The 19,810-nt window shown below is 30.3% G+C and overlaps 3 protein-coding genes across 3 annotated transcripts; all 3 read right to left on the minus strand.

Annotated features, from left to right (window-relative positions):
- Positions 1 to 8,384: 8,384 nt before the first annotated feature.
- On the minus strand, positions 8,385 to 11,545 carry LOC134829913 (choline transporter-like 2). The gene is made up of 5 exons (XM_063843210.1): positions 11,390 to 11,545; positions 11,061 to 11,329; positions 10,816 to 11,005; positions 10,482 to 10,759; positions 8,385 to 9,760 (listed from the first exon to the last, which is right to left on the minus strand). Exons 1-5 carry the CDS (start codon positions 11,415 to 11,417, stop codon positions 8,567 to 8,569), a joined length of 1,959 nt encoding a protein of 652 aa, XP_063699280.1. The 5' UTR covers positions 11,418 to 11,545; the 3' UTR covers positions 8,385 to 8,566.
- A 1,333-nt stretch (positions 11,546 to 12,878) lies between these two features.
- On the minus strand, positions 12,879 to 15,937 carry LOC134837756 (choline transporter-like 2). Its single transcript, XM_063853142.1, has 5 exons — positions 15,922 to 15,937; positions 15,579 to 15,862; positions 15,332 to 15,521; positions 14,979 to 15,271; positions 12,879 to 14,048 (listed from the first exon to the last, which is right to left on the minus strand). Exons 1-5 carry the CDS (start codon positions 15,935 to 15,937, stop codon positions 12,879 to 12,881), a joined length of 1,953 nt encoding a protein of 650 aa, XP_063709212.1.
- Positions 15,938 to 17,528: 1,591 nt separating this feature from the next.
- Positions 17,529 to 19,565, minus strand: LOC134836950 (beta-chimaerin). The gene is made up of 2 exons (XM_063852238.1): positions 18,370 to 19,565; positions 17,529 to 17,864 (listed from the first exon to the last, which is right to left on the minus strand). Exons 1-2 carry the CDS (start codon positions 19,547 to 19,549, stop codon positions 17,599 to 17,601), a joined length of 1,446 nt encoding a protein of 481 aa, XP_063708308.1. The 5' UTR covers positions 19,550 to 19,565; the 3' UTR covers positions 17,529 to 17,598.
- Positions 19,566 to 19,810: the final 245 nt, after the last annotated feature.

Raw genomic sequence — 19,810 nt, forward strand, 5'->3', positions numbered from 1 at the left:
AAAATTTAAGTCAAAATCCTTTTATTATGAGGGCTCACATACCAATTTTTCAAAATTAAGCTAGATCACGGTTCTCCGTCTCAAAATGAAGGTTTTGATGTTAGAAACAACTTTTGTTTTGGACTTTTTCTAAATTTTGCGTTTTCGATGTACAGGAGCCATTTAAAGATGTTAGCGAAAAAAAATTTAAGTCAAAATCCTTTTATTATGAGGGCTCACATACCGATTTTTCAAAATTAAGCTAGATCACGGTTCTCCGTCTCAAAATGAAGGTTTTGATGTTAGAAACAACTTTTGTTTTGGACTTTTTCTAAATTTTGCGTTTTCGATGTACAGGAGCCATTTAAAGATGTTAGCGAAAAAAAATTTAAGTCAAAATCCTTTTATTATGAGGGCTCACATACCAATTTTTCAAAATTAAGCTAGATCACGGTTCTCCGTCTCAAAATGAAGGTTTTGATGTTAGAAACAACTTTTGTTTTGGACTTTTTCTAAATTTTGCGTTTTCGATGTACAGGAGCCATTTAAAGATGTTAGCGAAAAAAAATTTAAGTCAAAATCCTTTTATTATGAGGGCTCACATACCGATTTTTCAAAATTAAGCTAGATCACGGTTCTCCGTCTCAAAATGAAGGTTTTGATGTTAGAAACAACTTTTGTTTTGGACTTTTTCTAAATTTTGCGTTTTCGATGTACAGGAGCCATTTAAAGATGTTAGCGAAAAAAAATTTAAGTCAAAATCCTTTTATTATGAGGGCTCACATACCGATTTTTCAAAATTAAGCTAGATCACGGTTCTCCGTCTCAAAATGAAGGTTTTGATGTTAGAAACAACTTTTGTTTTGGACTTTTTCTAAATTTTGCGTTTTCGATGTACAGGAGCCATTTAAAGATGTTAGCGAAAAAAAATTTAAGTCAAAATCCTTTTATTATGAGGGCTCACATACCGATTTTTCAAAATTAAGCTAGATCACGGTTCTCCGTCTCAAAATGAAGGTTTTGATGTTAGAAACAACTTTTGTTTTGGACTTTTTCTAAATTTTGCGTTTTCGATGTACAGGAGCCATTTAAAGATGTTAGCGAAAAAAAATTTAAGTCAAAATCCTTTTATTATGAGGGCTCACATACCGATTTTTCAAAATTAAGCTAGATCACGGTTCTCCGTCTCAAAATGAAGGTTTTGATGTTAGAAACAACTTTTGTTTTGGACTTTTTCTAAATTTTGCGTTTTCGATGTACAGGAGCCATTTAAAGATGTTAGCGAAAAAAAATTTAAGTCAAAATCCTTTTATTATGAGGGCTCACATACCGATTTTTCAAAATTAAGCTAGATCACGGTTCTCCGTCTCAAAATGAAGGTTTTGATGTTAGAAACAACTTTTGTTTTGGACTTTTTCTAAATTTTGCGTTTTCGATGTACAGGAGCCATTTAAAGATGTTAGCGAAAAAAAATTTAAGTCAAAATCCTTTTATTATGAGGGCTCACATACCGATTTTTCAAAATTAAGCTAGATCACGGTTCTCCGTCTCAAAATGAAGGTTTTGATGTTAGAAACAACTTTTGTTTTGGACTTTTTCTAAATTTTGCGTTTTCGATGTACAGGAGCCATTTAAAGATGTTAGCGAAAAAAAATTTAAGTCAAAATCCTTTTATTATGAGGGCTCACATACCGATTTTTCAAAATTAAGCTAGATCACGGTTCTCCGTCTCAAAATGAAGGTTTTGATGTTAGAAACAACTTTTGTTTTGGACTTTTTCTAAATTTTGCGTTTTCGATGTACAGGAGCCATTTAAAGATGTTAGCGAAAAAAAATTTAAGTCAAAATCCTTTTATTATGAGGGCTCACATACCGATTTTTCAAAATTAAGCTAGATCACGGTTCTCCGTCTCAAAATGAAGGTTTTGATGTTAGAAACAACTTTTGTTTTGGACTTTTTCTAAATTTTGCGTTTTCGATGTACAGGAGCCATTTAAAGATGTTAGCGAAAAAAAATTTAAGTCAAAATCCTTTTATTATGAGGGCTCACATACCAATTTTTCAAAATTAAGCTAGATCACGGTTCTCCGTCTCAAAATGAAGGTTTTGATGTTAGAAACAACTTTTGTTTTGGACTTTTTCTAAATTTTGCGTTTTCGATGTACAGGAGCCATTTAAAGATGTTAGCGAAAAAAAATTTAAGTCAAAATCCTTTTATTATGAGGGCTCACATACCGATTTTTCAAAATTAAGCTAGATCACGGTTCTCCGTCTCAAAATGAAGGTTTTGATGTTAGAAACAACTTTTGTTTTGGACTTTTTCTAAATTTTGCGTTTTCGATGTACAGGAGCCATTTAAAGATGTTAGCGAAAAAAAATTTAAGTCAAAATCCTTTTATTATGAGGGCTCACATACCGATTTTTCAAAATTAAGCTAGATCACGGTTCTCCGTCTCAAAATGAAGGTTTTGATGTTAGAAACAACTTTTGTTTTGGACTTTTTCTAAATTTTGCGTTTTCGATGTACAGGAGCCATTTAAAGATGTTAGCGAAAAAAAATTTAAGTCAAAATCCTTTTATTATGAGGGCTCACATACCGATTTTTCAAAATTAAGCTAGATCACGGTTCTCCGTCTCAAAATGAAGGTTTTGATGTTAGAAACAACTTTTGTTTTGGACTTTTTCTAAATTTTGCGTTTTCGATGTACAGGAGCCATTTAAAGATGTTAGCGAAAAAAAATTTAAGTCAAAATCCTTTTATTATGAGGGCTCACATACCGATTTTTCAAAATTAAGCTAGATCACGGTTCTCCGTCTCAAAATGAAGGTTTTGATGTTAGAAACAACTTTTGTTTTGGACTTTTTCTAAATTTTGCGTTTTCGATGTACAGGAGCCATTTAAAGATGTTAGCGAAAAAAAATTTAAGTCAAAATCCTTTTATTATGAGGGCTCACATACCGATTTTTCAAAATTAAGCTAGATCACGGTTCTCCGTCTCAAAATGAAGGTTTTGATGTTAGAAACAACTTTTGTTTTGGACTTTTTCTAAATTTTGCGTTTTCGATGTACAGGAGCCATTTAAAGATGTTAGCGAAAAAAAATTTAAGTCAAAATCCTTTTATTATGAGGGCTCACATACCGATTTTTCAAAATTAAGCTAGATCACGGTTCTCCGTCTCAAAATGAAGGTTTTGATGTTAGAAACAACTTTTGTTTTGGACTTTTTCTAAATTTTGCGTTTTCGATGTACAGGAGCCATTTAAAGATGTTAGCGAAAAAAAATTTAAGTCAAAATCCTCTTATTATGAGGGCTCACATAAAGATTTTTCAAAATTAAGGTAGATCACGGTTCTCCGTCTCAAAATGAAGGTTTTGATGTTAGAAACAACTTTTGTTTTGGACTTTTTCTAAATTTTGCGTTTTCGATGTACAGGAGCCATTTAAAGATGTTAGCGAAAAAAAATTTAAGTCAAAATCCTTTTATTATGAGGGCTCACATACCAATTTTTCAAAATTAAGCTAGATCACGGTTCTCCGTCTCAAAATGAAGGTTTTGATGTTAGAAACAACTTTTGTTTTGGACTTTTTCTAAATTTTGCGTTTTCGATGTACAGGAGCCATTTAAAGATGTTAGCGAAAAAAAATTTAAGTCAAAATCCTTTTATTATGAGGGCTCACATACCAATTTTTCAAAATTAAGCTAGATCACGGTTCTCCGTCTCAAAATGAAGGTTTTGATGTTAGAAACAACTTTTGTTTTGGACTTTTTCTAAATTTTGCGTTTTCGATGTACAGGAGCCATTTAAAGATGTTAGCGAAAAAAAATTTAAGTCAAAATCCTTTTATTATGAGGGCTCACATACCAATTTTTCAAAATTAAGCTAGATCACGGTTCTCCGTCTCAAAATGAAGGTTTTGATGTTAGAAACAACTTTTGTTTTGGACTTTTTCTAAATTTTGCGTTTTCGATGTACAGGAGCCATTTAAAGATGTTAGCGAAAAAAAATTTAAGTCAAAATCCTTTTATTATGAGGGCTCACATACCAATTTTTCAAAATTAAGCTAGATCACGGTTCTCCGTCTCAAAATGAAGGTTTTGATGTTAGAAACAACTTTTGTTTTGGACTTTTTCTAAATTTTGCGTTTTCGATGTACAGGAGCCATTTAAAGATGTTAGCGAAAAAAAATTTAAGTCAAAATCCTTTTATTATGAGGGCTCACATACCAATTTTTCAAAATTAAGCTAGATCACGGTTCTCCGTCTCAAAATGAAGGTTTTGATGTTAGAAACAACTTTTGTTTTGGACTTTTTCTAAATTTTGCGTTTTCGATGTACAGGAGCCATTTAAAGATGTTAGCGAAAAAAAATTTAAGTCAAAATCCTTTTATTATGAGGGCTCACATACCAATTTTTCAAAATTAAGCTAGATCACGGTTCTCCGTCTCAAAATGAAGGTTTTGATGTTAGAAACAACTTTTGTTTTGGACTTTTTCTAAATTTTGCGTTTTCGATGTACAGGAGCCATTTAAAGATGTTAGCGAAAAAAAATTTAAGTCAAAATCCTTTTATTATGAGGGCTCACATACCGATTTTTCAAAATTAAGCTAGATCACGGTTCTCCGTCTCAAAATGAAGGTTTTGATGTTAGAAACAACTTTTGTTTTGGACTTTTTCTAAATTTTGCGTTTTCGATGTACAGGAGCCATTTAAAGATGTTAGCGAAAAAAAATTTAAGTCAAAATCCTTTTATTATGAGGGCTCACATACCGATTTTTCAAAATTAAGCTAGATCACGGTTCTCCGTCTCAAAATGAAGGTTTTGATGTTAGAAACAACTTTTGTTTTGGACTTTTTCTAAATTTTGCGTTTTCGATGTACAGGAGCCATTTAAAGATGTTAGCGAAAAAAAATTTAAGTCAAAATCCTTTTATTATGAGGGCTCACATACCAATTTTTCAAAATTAAGCTAGATCACGGTTCTCCGTCTCAAAATGAAGGTTTTGATGTTAGAAACAACTTTTGTTTTGGACTTTTTCTAAATTTTGCGTTTTCGATGTACAGGAGCCATTTAAAGATGTTAGCGAAAAAAAATTTAAGTCAAAATCCTTTTATTATGAGGGCTCACATACCGATTTTTCAAAATTAAGCTAGATCACGGTTCTCCGTCTCAAAATGAAGGTTTTGATGTTAGAAACAACTTTTGTTTTGGACTTTTTCTAAATTTTGCGTTTTCGATGTACAGGAGCCATTTAAAGATGTTAGCGAAAAAAAATTTAAGTCAAAATCCTTTTATTATGAGGGCTCACATACCAATTTTTCAAAATTAAGCTAGATCACGGTTCTCCGTCTCAAAATGAAGGTTTTGATGTTAGAAACAACTTTTGTTTTGGACTTTTTCTAAATTTTGCGTTTTCGATGTACAGGAGCCATTTAAAGATGTTAGCGAAAAAAAATTTAAGTCAAAATCCTTTTATTATGAGGGCTCACATACCAATTTTTCAAAATTAAGCTAGATCACGGTTCTCCGTCTCAAAATGAAGGTTTTGATGTTAGAAACAACTTTTGTTTTGGACTTTTTCTAAATTTTGCGTTTTCGATGTACAGGAGCCATTTAAAGATGTTAGCGAAAAAAAATTTAAGTCAAAATCCTTTTATTATGAGGGCTCACATACCGATTTTTCAAAATTAAGCTAGATCACGGTTCTCCGTCTCAAAATGAAGGTTTTGATGTTAGAAACAACTTTTGTTTTGGACTTTTTCTAAATTTTGCGTTTTCGATGTACAGGAGCCATTTAAAGATGTTAGCGAAAAAAAATTTAAGTCAAAATCCTTTTATTATGAGGGCTCACATACCGATTTTTCAAAATTAAGCTAGATCACGGTTCTCCGTCTCAAAATGAAGGTTTTGATGTTAGAAACAACTTTTGTTTTGGACTTTTTCTAAATTTTGCGATTTCGATGTACAGGAGCCATTTAAAGATGTTAGCGAAAAAAAATTTAAGTCAAAATCCTTTTATTATGAGGGCTCACATACCAATTTTTCAAAATTAAGCTAGATCACGGTTCTCCGTCTCAAAATGAAGGTTTTGATGTTAGAAACAACTTTTGTTTTGGACTTTTTCTAAATTTTGCGTTTTCGATGTACAGGAGCCATTTAAAGATGTTAGCGAAAAAAAATTTAAGTCAAAATCCTTTTATTATGAGGGCTCACATACCAATTTTTCAAAATTAAGCTAGATCACGGTTCTCCGTCTCAAAATGAAGGTTTTGATGTTAGAAACAACTTTTGTTTTGGACTTTTTCTAAATTTTGCGTTTTCGATGTACAGGAGCCATTTAAAGATGTTAGCGAAAAAAAATTTAAGTCAAAATCCTTTTATTATGAGGGCTCACATACCGATTTTTCAAAATTAAGCTAGATCACGGTTCTCCGTCTCAAAATGAAGGTTTTGATGTTAGAAACAACTTTTGTTTTGGACTTTTTCTAAATTTTGCGTTTTCGATGTACAGGAGCCATTTAAAGATGTTAGCGAAAAAAAATTTAAGTCAAAATCCTTTTATTATGAGGGCTCACATACCGATTTTTCAAAATTAAGCTAGATCACGGTTCTCCGTCTCAAAATGAAGGTTTTGATGTTAGAAACAACTTTTGTTTTGGACTTTTTCTAAATTTTGCGTTTTCGATGTACAGGAGCCATTTAAAGATGTTAGCGAAAAAAAATTTAAGTCAAAATCCTTTTATTATGAGGGCTCACATACCGATTTTTCAAAATTAAGCTAGATCACGGTTCTCCGTCTCAAAATGAAGGTTTTGATGTTAGAAACAACTTTTGTTTTGGACTTTTTCTAAATTTTGCGTTTTCGATGTACAGGAGCCATTTAAAGATGTTAGCGAAAAAAAATTTAAGTCAAAATCCTTTTATTATGAGGGCTCACATACCGATTTTTCAAAATTAAGCTAGATCACGGTTCTCCGTCTCAAAATGAAGGTTTTGATGTTAGAAACAACTTTTGTTTTGGACTTTTTCTAAATTTTGCGTTTTCGATGTACAGGAGCCATTTAAAGATGTTAGCGAAAAAAAATTTAAGTCAAAATCCTTTTATTATGAGGGCTCACATACCGATTTTTCAAAATTAAGCTAGATCACGGTTCTCCGTCTCAAAAAGAAGGTTTTGATGTTAGAAACAACTTTTGTTTTGGCCTTTTTCTAAATTTTGCGTTTTCGATGTACAGGAGCCATTTAAAGATGTTAGCGAAAAAAAATTTAAGTCAAAATCCTTTTATTATGAGGGCTCACATACCGATTTTTCAAAATTAAGCTAGATCACGGTTCTCCGTCTCAAAATGAAGGTTTTGATGTTAGAAACAACTTTTGTTTTGGACTTTTTCTAAATTTTGCGTTTCCGATATACAGGCGAAAAAAAAAATTTTGAAATTTTGAAAAAAAAAATTTTAAATTTAAAAAAAATTTTTGAAAAAAAAAAATTTTTTGAAAAAAAAAATTTGAAAAAAAAAATGCTTTCAAAAAATTTCTCGGCTATAAAAATAAGGATACTTTTTTGCTCAAAAAAAGCCATGTTTTTGTCATTTTCCCCAACTTTGAGGCCTGGGCCCCAGATTTTTTTGTTCAAGTCGGGAGATTCTTTGCCTCAATTCGAATTCTTTGGAATGTTTACTGTCGTTTAGCACCTTACCGCCTTTGATTCTGACAATTTTTCGATGTTTTTAGGCCGGCGTTTCACAAAATGGGCCCTTTTTGTGCGGTAAAACCAAAGTAGTATATGGAACATATACTACAAATTTAAAAAAAAAAAATAAAATAATAAAAAAATTAAATAATTAAATTTGTTTCATAAATAAACTAATTTAATTAGTTAAAAATTTTAAATTAAGTATTTTTTAAAAATTCATATTTTTCATTAAGCTTTTTAATGTTGATCAATTCAACAAAAATAAAAATAATTTTCATATGTTATTTTTCCGTGTTAAATTAATTAAAATTATATTTTGCTTGAAAGATTAAAAAACACAAACTTAAGTCTTTTTATTTTAAATTTTTTAAATTACAAATTAAAAAAAAATATTCAAATTAAAAGAAAGCTATTAAATTTCAAAAATTAATTAATGAAATTAATTTGAATTCTCAACCCATTCAGAGTTCAGTACAGCTAATCAGAAAATCTTGCAAAAAAAAAAATTGCATCGAAAAAAAATTGAAATGACCAAAGTTGTTTATAAAATTTGAACGAGTTCAAAAGAATTTTTAAACATAAACAAACAAAAGTATTCTGGAGTTGAGTTGATGTCACACAATCAAATTTTATTATAAACAATAGCTTTATAGAAAAAAAAAAATAAATAATTTGAGCTCCAAAAGAAATTCAATGATGACTAATTTCTTATATTTTTCTTTATTTTTTTTATTTAATTGTTCTTCGTATCAAAAGTAAGCATTATATTTTTAATGAATATAAAGAAATAAATTGTACGGATTTTTACGCGACATGAAAAGTGTCGAGTATAACTTAAACTTAACTTAATTTATGAGCAGAAATATTTCTGTTGTGATATTTTTGGCAAATTTCTCATACAAGTTCAACTTCTTTCTTTTCAAACAAAAGTCCATTCAAAACCTGCGACTGAAAATAAGGCTTTTCCACGCCACTATTCATGAAATCCTGAATTGTGCAGATCAGCAATGTGTCGATCGCGACATTGTATGACGTCAAAAGTACCGCTACCAAGTCAAAAGTGAACGAAAAGATGAGGAACGAGATGATAAGCGTGATTATTTCGTCGTTTCCCTTGAACGGCGACGTAATAAAGAACGTTCCAGCTGTCAAAATCGCAGTTACGAACTTACAAACGAACAAAATGATGTCGCCAACGTATTCGGTAGCCACAACAAGCGGAACGTCCTTCGTCATGACACGAGAAACGCTTTTCACGGAATCCCAGAAGCCGTATCCGGTCATTGCAACGACGACAAACGCTTTATCCGACACGTAAAGGAGCAAATCAACCGCTGCTTTCAAGAAATATCGAAGGACACAGCCGAAAATTGACGAAATAGATTTGCAGGGGCAACAACAACACCAAGCGAAGCACGAACAGCAACTACACTTTTGCTTTTTCAACATTTTCCGGATGCGACGAAGCATCATAACAACAAAACCCCCAAATGCGGCCGATCCAAGATGATTTTTCGCGATTTTTGTCATTGCGACGCCAACGGATCCCGCCGGGATGTATCTTTTGTTCCAATTCCAGTACCAATTTGCGTAAACATGTGCGAGAATCATTTTTGCGGCAGCTTGAATGAATGCACCGATCCACGAGGAGAGTATCACAGTCAACATAATCATGGGTTTTGACAGATTTGAACCTCGTTGTGACTTTAATTGGCAAATTTTTTGCGTGCAAATGCCGCCATCGCTTCGACGACAATCACTGTTGAAGGTTTTTGGGTAACATTTGTAGTAATTGTCATAAAATACGTTTTTGCAGAAGCAGTCGGGGTCTCTTCCTTGTACGTGGTACTCGTTATGTTGCATTGTGAAAGCCATCACGAGGATGTACATCATGGCGATGAAGACTGCAGCTCGTAAAAGTAGCGGCAAAACCGGGAAAAAGATACTTTCGATTGAGGCGCACACACAACGACTGCTTTCTTTGACGATTTCGATGCCACAACGGATTTTACGGCGAAGGCAGTACAGGATAAGGATCAAAAGTGCCAAAACTACGGCCACAATCAGGAGTTGGAAGTAAATTTCGTTCTGAAATTAATTGAAAAAAGGTATTAGAGAGGTTTGAAACGACTTAAGAAATTAATTTTCATAATTTTTACATGAAATTTTAGATTTTTCACTTAAAAAAATATTTTATTTTAAATAATTAATTATTATTTATTTAATTAATAATTTTATTAATGAAGGGTTTTTAATAATTACTTAATTAAATATTTAAATCTTTAAAAATTTGAAGTTTTTTAGAAAAAAAAAATTTTTTTCTATTAGTTTTTAAACCATTTTTAAAGAAAAAAAAACAATAATTTTCTGACGACTTTTTGAAAATTACAAAAAATAATTAAAAATGTTTAAAATAATTTTAAAAAGCTAAAAATTACTCATTTAAATTTAATCAAAAATAAAAAAAAAATAATAATAATTAGAAAAATGTCGTTAGGTACTTTGGGTTAAATTATTTTGATTTTTTTTTTTAATTTATTTATTTTTGTTTTAAAGAAAATAATTTTTAAATTTTTATTGAAAAATTAAATAATTTTTTTAAAGATTTAAAAAAATAATTTTTAAATAGAAAAATTCAATAATTGAACAACAAATGACAAAAATGTGTCAAAAATTTTTTTTACTCAAAAAAAAATTTAAACGATTCAAAAAATAATTGTTCATTTCAGATAAAAATTAAAAAATTTCTATTTTTGAAAAATCAAATTTAAAAAAAAAATTATATAAAAACATAATAAAAACTACTTACCATTCCATCATTCGACTTTGAAGCACTCGGAATTTGAACACATATTATTGAAAGCATAAAAGCAACCAAGGCAACAATAATCAATACTACAAATCCCCAAAACACGAAGGCAGCAGACCATTTGAGGGTGACAATGAGGAAAAGACTCACAATTCCCGCACAAATTAGTGCATACATGAAACTCGGAATGACCATCAAAATTTTGTGAGCTGCACTGACTTGAAAATTATTGAAATCAACATCGGCTTCGTTATGGCTTGAAATACAATTTCCAAAAACTACGTAAAAAAATTAAAATTTAAAAAAAAACACTGAAAAACGAGAAATTTCTTACTTTTTGACGTGTCTTTATACCAACGAGCACATTTTTTGTCATCTACCGCTGCTTGCATCTCTTCACAATTTTGGATTTTTGCTGGTAATTTATCGTCTTGACAAACGAGGCGGGTTTTCAAGTCCCAAAAGTTGTCTGAAGTGCAACTTGAAACATCAAAAAATCCGTTTGGACAAGAATTAACACAAATCTGTAAGAAATTTTAATTATTTTTAATTTTTTTTACGATTTTAGATCGTTTTTACCCAATTTTCGTGGCAGTTGAATCGATTTCCGTCACAATTCCGATCGTCGATGTGCATTTTGTAAGATTTGTCCAAAACATCACTGTCAATTCCACAATGGCTGCCTCGAATGTCTTCAACAGGAAAATGTCCAGAGTAAAAAATGCCTGATGGTCCATCAGAATTGTTCGCAATGGCTCCCAAAATAACAAAAGAAGCAACAGCAATCAAAAATGCGTAAAGCCAATTCACGTTTGTTGGACGACGCGTTTCCTCGTTGAGGATTCCAACTTTAAAATTTGAGGAAAAATATTAAAATATGGCGCAATTCCAAGAAAAAAATTGCTAACCTTGAGTTGATTCCGTGATTAAATCCATTAAACACTTAAATTTCTTACAATTTTTTTGTAATTTTTATTTTTTTTTAGACGAAAAACTTAAATTATTAACTTGGGCGTCACTTTTCTTTTAAAAAATTTTTGATAATATACAACCTCACTCCATGAAAGTCTAACGACGAATGGATTTTTTGTAAAAAATTTGCACGATCGATCAGATACGAGTAGTATCTATAGGAATTAGTGAAATATTGTTCCCGAAGTGGATGATTCTAACGGAACAAGTGATGTTTTTGTTGGGATCATGAGAGTGAAAGAGACGAACCTATTTTCACTAAAATTTGAATTTTTCTCATAATTTATAATTGTTTTTAACAAATTTGACTCAAAAATGAAAACTTTGCCTTAAAGTTAGAATTTTTAAGGAACAAAGGCAATAATTTTGAGAAAAAGAAAAATTTTGCAAAAATATAATTATTTTTCTCATTTTTTTTTACTTTAGGAATTTGAGGTTTTTTTCGTGTAATTTAGGAGCAAAATTTTAATTTTAACCAAAAAATTATAATTTTTAAAAAAAATTTGTATTTTTTTAAGATTATTTTTTAAAGAAATTTATTTCTGAATGAGGTATTTTTTTGTAAATTTTTTCCAACATTTTATTCGAATGTTATAAAATTTTTAAAAATATTTGAAATACAATAATCAATTTTAAAAATTGTTGAATAAAATAAAAAAAATTAAAGTAAATAAATAAATTATTGGAATAATAAAATAAAAGTTATTCTAACAAATTTTAATAATTTTCAGGAATTTTATTTACGAATATTATTTTTTTTAATACACACTTCAACTTTAATTAAAATTTTATTTTTTTTTTAATTTGGAAACAAAATAAAAAAAAATATTGAACTGAAATTCCTTGAAAAAATTATTTTTTAATTTATATTTATTTTTAATATTTAAATTAATAAAAATAATATTAAATAATTAGGTAAAAAAATTAAAATTTTATAAATTTTTTCTTAGAAATAATTTTTTAAATAATAAATAAATTATATAAAATAATAAATAATTTAAAAAAAATAAAAATTCGATTAAACTAAATTCCAATATTTAATATAAACTAATTAAATTCATATTGAAAAACTCATTTTTTGTTTTTTCAGCAAATATTCTAGTAAAACGCACGAAGCAGGAATCAAATTTCATAATATTTAAAGCTAAACAATAACAAAAAAAACATAAAAAGCGGGTCTGGAGACAGAATTCTTGTATGCAAAAACTCAACTTGATACAATTTCAAAATTTATTTTGAATTCAATCAACATTTAACGTGCAGCAAGATAGTTTTTTAGGCATTTTGAGGTAATTTGGCTTTTATAAGACATCGATAAGTGACATTAAATGTAATTTTTCATACAATTTTCATCTAAATTCTATTAAAAAATTTTCTTAACACGAAATTTTCATCAAATTTTATTTATTTTTTGCAGAAATCTCTTCAAACACTTGCAACTTCCTTCTTCAGGAGCAGCTGATTCAACGTTTCCGACTCGAAATAAGCTTTTTCGGTGCCACAATGCGTGTAATCCTGAATTGTACAGATCAGCAAGGTATCAATAGCGACATTATATGCCGTCAAAAGTACCGCTGCAAGGTCAAAAGCGAAGAAAAAGATCAAAACTGCCGCAAAAATGGTCAAAAACATTCGTTCTTCTCGCAACGGGCACGTAAAAACGAACAATGCTGCCGCTACAACTGCCGCCATGAATTTGCAAACGAACAAAATGATGTCGCCAACGTATTCGGTAGCCACAACGAGCGGAATGTCCTTCGTCATTAACTTCGAAACGCCTTTGACGGATTCCCAAAATCCATTTCCGGTGATGGCGACGACGACAAAAGCCTTGTCCGAGACAAATTCGACGAGTTCGATGATGGAACGCGCGCAACAAGCAAGAATCATGAAGATTATTCGCCCGATGACAGCTTTAAAGGGTCCGTTTGAGTTGTTTTGACGGTACAACATTTTCTTGAAGACGCGACAAATCATGACAATGAAACCCCCAAAGGCAGCAGTTCCTGTGTGATTTCCGAGGATTTTTTTCATGCCAGTGACGACGGCGCCTCTTGGGATGTATTGACGATTCCAATTCCAATACCAGTTTCCATAGACATAAGCGAGGATCATTTTAGCGTTTGCTTGGATGAAAGCGACGATCCAAGTGGAAATCATCAAAGTCACGGTAATCAAGGGTTTGGCGAACTTTGGAACGGTTTGCTCGGATAATTTACACACGACGGAGGTGCAAAAATTATTATCGACAGTACGACATTCGCTGTTGAAGACTTCGGGAGTGCAAGAATCGCCATTTGTGTAATTTTTGCGGATACAGAAGCAATTTTCGTCAATTTCTCCATGGATTTTGTACTGATTAGAGCGCATTGTGTGCATCATGAGCACAATGTAACCAGTTGCGATGAGAACTCCAGCTCGAAGGAGGAACGGAAAAATTGGGAAGAAGATACTTCCGACAGAGGCACATACACAGCGACTACTTTCCTTGACGATTTCGATGCCACAACGGATTTTTTGGCGGAAACAACACAGGAAAATCATGACAATCAGCAATAGGACGCTCACGACGCCAACTTCGAAGTAAATTGCACTCTGAAATAAAATTAAATTTTTGGTGAGTTTTTTTTATTTTTAAATAATTTTCAAAAAAAATATTTTTTTTTTAATTTAAATTTAAACAAAAATCAAATTGATTGAAAAAAATTTGCATACTTTTATCTTTTTAAAAATTTATTTTTTTTTAATTTTGAAAGAATAAAAAAATAAATATTAAGTTCATTTTAAGTTTATTTAAATTTTAAGTAAAAATAATTAATTTTCAATAATTTTTTTTTCAAATTTAAATTTAGTCAAATTGATTGAAAAAATAATTTTAATTACTTTAATTTGTTTTTTTTTAATTAATTAATTAAATTAATGTTTTTTAAATTTTAAAAGAATAAAAAATTGAATTTTAAATTCAAAGTAAGAATAATTAATTCAATAAAATTAAAATAATAATTTTTAAAAAATTAATTAATTAACTATTCTTTCACTTATTAAAAAATCATAAAAATTATTAATAATTTAATAAAAAAAAATATTAAAAAAAAAAATATTAAAATTTATTATAAAAATATTTTATAAAAAAAATTCTAGTATAAATAATTATCATTAAAAATAAAGAAAATTAAAATTATGAATTATTCCTTTCTTTAAATTAAATATTTTTTTTACAAAAATTATTCCTTCAATTATTAATAATTATTTAGAAAAAAAAATTATTTAACAATTTTTATTAATTCATTATTAAATAACTTTTAATTTAAATTGAAATAGATTTTATTTTTTTATTAATTAACTTTTTAATAGTTATTTAACTTTTAATAAAATTTTTAATTTTAAACTATTTTTAATTAATTTCAATTTAAATAAAAAATTATTAGTTAATATTATTTTTTAAATTTTTAACTAAAGGATAATGTTTTTTATTATTTTTTTGACTTGAATATTTTTATTTTATTTTTTTTTTAATTTACTTACCTTTGTTTCCTCCGTTTCCAATCCGTACAAATTTTTCTGATTTTCAGCATCATACAACTGCAAAACCACAATCCCAACCAACGAACCAATGCATCCAAGGATAATCAACACTACGAATCCCCAAAAAACGAATGCTGCGGACCATCGAAGGGTCAAGGCAAAGAAAAGACTGATTACTCCAGCAACTCCAATAGCATAGATGAAACTTGGCAGGAGATACAATATCATTTGACCGAAATTTGGTTCATTTTCATATCCATGCAAGGATTTATCTGAGGCACAGGAACCGAAAACTGTTGAAAAAAATTTATTTTTTTTAATAATTTTTGCATTTTTAGATAATTTTTACTCACAATCTTCCGTGTTATTGTAAAATCCAACGCATTTCTTATCATCTACAGCTTCTTGAGCTTCTTCACAATTTTTCACGTTGTCTTTCACTTTTTCATCTTGACACACCAAACGTTCCTTGACCTCTTTAAAATTTTCTTTGGTACAATTTCTCACATCAAAGCTTCCAGTAGGACAAGTTTTAACGCAAATCTTTAATTTTATTCAATTTTTTAGAAAATTTCATCGCAGCAGGAGGGAAATTCTTACCCAAGGACGTTGGCAATGAAGAATTTTCGCAATTGGATTATGACGATTGCATTTCCGTTCATCGATGTCGATTTGGAGTTTTTTGTCCAAAACATCACTGTCAAAGCCACAATGACTCCCTTTGTATGCGACAAAAGTTTGGTTGCCATCCATGAGGATTCCAGCTGGACCATTGGAAAAACTTGCAAAAATCCCAAAACCAATGAACGTGAGAATCGCCAGAAGGAATGCGAAATTCCAAAATGCGTTTGTTCGATGACGTTTGGCCTCGTCAAAGATGCCAACTGTGAAAATTTGTAATTTTTTAATTATTTTTTAATGAATTTTTACCATAAAAACTCACCTGGACGAGAATCCATCGTTAATTATACTAAAATTAACTATTTTTAGGGATTAACTTTAGGCGCGAAAGCGAAAAAGCAACCTCACCCTCCAGACAGAAATCGATGAATGTGGCGACGGAATTTTTTTGTACGCGTTTTACGCAGTTTTCTATGCGTGTCGTTTTCGTACGAAGAGATAAGGGAAAAAACAGCTTTCCATACAATTCGAACAGCGGATTTTACGACGTACAAGGGAGTGGATGGTAAATAACGGCAATGTTTGAATAGTTCAACATGCGTTGCTACAGGACTTGCAGGAAAAAAGGGAAAGTAAAATTAAATAGAATAGTTGCGTAGAACGAGTGTCCTTGAATGTCTCCAAAATGGGCGAAAGTGTCTGAAATTGGCAGTTAAATTGGTCATTTTAATTTAAATAGATTTTACACATCATTTAATTCATTTTATCACGATTTTAAGTCAGCATGAGGAAGAATCGAGCTAAATTTTATTTGTTCGAAAATTGACAAAATATGAATGTAAATCATCCTTAAAACAACTTTTTATTCAATTTCAAGCCCAAAATTGGTTAAAAATTGACTTGGTACAAAAAACTCGATTTTATGTCAGCATGATGAGAAATCGAGCTAAATTTTATTTGTTCGAAAATTGACAAAATATGAATGGAAATCATCTTCAGAATGTTTTTTTATTCAATTTCAAGCCCAAAATTGGTTAAAAATTGACTTGGTACAAAAAACTCGATTTTATGTCAGCATGATGAGAAATCGAGCTAAATTTTATTTGTTCGAAAATTGACAAAATATGAATGGAAATCATCTTCAAAATGACTTTTTGTTTAATTTCAAGCCCAAAATTGGTTAAAAATTGACTTGGTACAAAAAACTCGATTTTATGTCAGCATGATGAGAAATCGAGCTAAATTTTATTTGTTCGAAAATTGACAAAATATGAATGGAAATCATCTTTAAAACAACTTTTTATTCAATTTCAAGCCCAAAATTGGTCAAAAATTGACTTGGTACAAAAAACTCGATTTTATGTCAGCATGATGAGAAATCGAGATAAATTTTATTTGTTCGAAAAATGACAAAATATGAATGGAAATCATCTTCAAAACGACTTTTTGTTCAATTTCAAGCCCAAAATTGGTTAAAAATTGACTTGGTACAAAAAACTCGATTTTATGTCAGCATGATGAGAAATCGAGCTAAATTTTATTTGTTCGAAAATTGACAAAATATGAATGGAAATCATCTTCAAAACGACTTTTTATTCAATTTCAAGCCCAAAATTGGTTAAAAATTGACTTGGTACAAAAAACTCGATTTTATGTCAGCATGATGAGAAATCGAGCTAAATTTTATTTGTTCGAAAATTGACAAAATATGAATGGAAATCATCTTTAAAACAACTTTTTATTCAATTTCAAGCCCAAAATTGGTCAAAAATTGACTTGGTACAAAAAACTCGATTTTATGTCAGCATGATGAGAAATCGAGATAAATTTTTTTTGTTCGAAAAATGACAAAATATGAATGGAAATCATCTTCAGAAATTCAGAAAAATTTAATAAAAAATACTTTTAAATTTATTCAATTTTTTAGAATACATGTTTTGGTAGGAAGAAATTTTTTTAAAAAATAATTGCACTTAAAATTATTGAAATTCTTGATAATTCAGTCAAAAATACTTTTACAATTCCGTATCAAAAAGGATAGCAAGAAGATTTCTTGAGACAAATCTGTCATGCCAGATGGAAATGCAATTAAAGTTGGCGCAAAAACGGTGCCTAAATTGTGTTCTGACATCTTGTTCACTTCTTGATATTCGGCAACTTTTTGTAAATGTTCAATCATGTACTTAAGACACTTGAAATGCGATGACGGCAGTAATGGCAAGGCTTTTTTGGTAAAATCTATCTGTTCGGCGGGCGTTGCTTTATCTGAAATTTTAAAAAATAATTTAAAAAAAAAATGAATTAAAGAAATTAAATAAAGTTCAATTTAAAAATTAAAGAAAACTTTATAACGAAATACCGTTATTTGATCTTTTTTCGAATTTTTTAAATAATTAATGAATTTTTGAAAAAAAAAAAAATAAAAAATTATTTAAAAATAATTTAATTTAAAATACTTTACGATTTTTAAATAATTTAATTTTTAAAATCGTAAATTATTTTTTTTTATAATTAATATTTTAACATAGATTTTCTTCTCTTAAAATAATTTTCTTAAAAAAAAAATCCTACAGAATATTTTTTAAATTTTCAACGACAAAAAAATCAAGGCAAAAAAGAAATATTTTAAAATTTCTATTAAAATAATGAAAATAGACCAAAAACGGTAAATTTAAAAAAATTTTTTTTTGTATCATTGAATTTCTGACTTTAAAAAAAAACAAAACAAAAAAAACAACTTTTTAAAAGAAAAAAATAAAAAACTTCTTACTCGAAGCGTCAATTAAAGCCGGATACGCTTGATACGTAATTAACGGAATCGGCAACAAACGAAGATACATTTTTAGAATACTCGCAACGACATTTATGTTGCTGACACTTTTCTCACTAATATCTGCGGCATTTCCTTCCTTGTCAAGTGTTTCCTTCACTTGTTCAATTTCGTCAGCAAATCCGGAAACGCGATAAATTCCCTCTTGTTTCAATCCCCGTTCTTCGATTTCTTTCACGCATTTTTCCACAACAAATGGAATGTCCTGTTTGTACGCAATCACCAACGTGGTCAAATCGATGCCAAACACGCCGCGAATATTCTTCAAGTCCGGCATGCATTTTGGCGGGACTGTTTTCGAGCATTTTTCGTGCGCAATAAAACCACAATCGTCGCATCGAACGCCTTGGGCAATGAATCCCCACAGAAAATTCCCACACGAGTCACACCAATTCAGGCCCTTGAAGTTGTTGACTTTGAAATTGTGCTGCTTTTTGTATTCCGTCGGCACAATATCGCCCGCCTTCAATTCTGACTCAACTTTTTTCTCTTCGTTCAGCAAATTTATCGTTGCGCGTTTCGCTTCCTCGTTGCCGTTGCTGTACCGCTTACTGTACACTTCCGATGATAAGGCCCGCATTTTCCGGCGATTCAGCGTCATGTAAGGCGATTGCTCGTAATTCACATTTTTTCCCATGGCATCGAGAATGGGTCCTCCGTGTTTGCGGATGTAGTGATTCAAAAGTCCGTCAGCCACTAAACTTTTGATATCTTCGAACTTTTTCGAGTCTTCGACGACATAATGGCCCAAAAAGGGATTGTAGTACAACTTGAAATGATGCACTTTCGAGTCAAATTTGAAGCAAAGTGTGTAAAAAGAATTTTGATTGTCGCTATTTTCGTCCGTGCGATTTTTTCGGTTTGGACTTTTTCGTACCAAATAACTTCCTTCGGGTTTGTCATGCAGCAAAGCATCCGCTTCACGATGTCCCAAAACTCCATGATAATCAAGTCCGTAGAAATCTGGAGCATCGGCAATTTCTTTTGACTCGCTTCGAAGTACGGGAATGGGTCGGGGAGCTTCCTCTTGTAATTTGTACAATTCACATTTCCAGATTTTCAGGGAATTTCCAAAATAATCCGTGTCAGAAGGAGTGCCGTCTGATTGTTGCGAGATCATTTTTACAACTCCAGGAATTCCATCGACTGTTTGAAGATTGAAGTTTGTGCTGTGGGAAAATGTTAAGTTAGGGTTGCCAAACGTTCATAATATTTGAATTTTAATTTCGAAAATTTTTTTGAGCTTCAAAAATTCATATTTTACCTTAAAAATATTTAAAAATTTATTTTATTAAATAAATCGAGCAGATGAAATGAATAATTTTTGGAAAAAAAATCAACCAATCGCTTGTATTTTTTTTTATTTTGATTTTATATTAAA

Source organism: Culicoides brevitarsis, chromosome 1, assembly GCF_036172545.1.
Source record: "Culicoides brevitarsis isolate CSIRO-B50_1 chromosome 1, AGI_CSIRO_Cbre_v1, whole genome shotgun sequence".
In the NCBI taxonomy this organism is placed as follows: domain Eukaryota; kingdom Metazoa; phylum Arthropoda; class Insecta; order Diptera; family Ceratopogonidae; genus Culicoides; species Culicoides brevitarsis.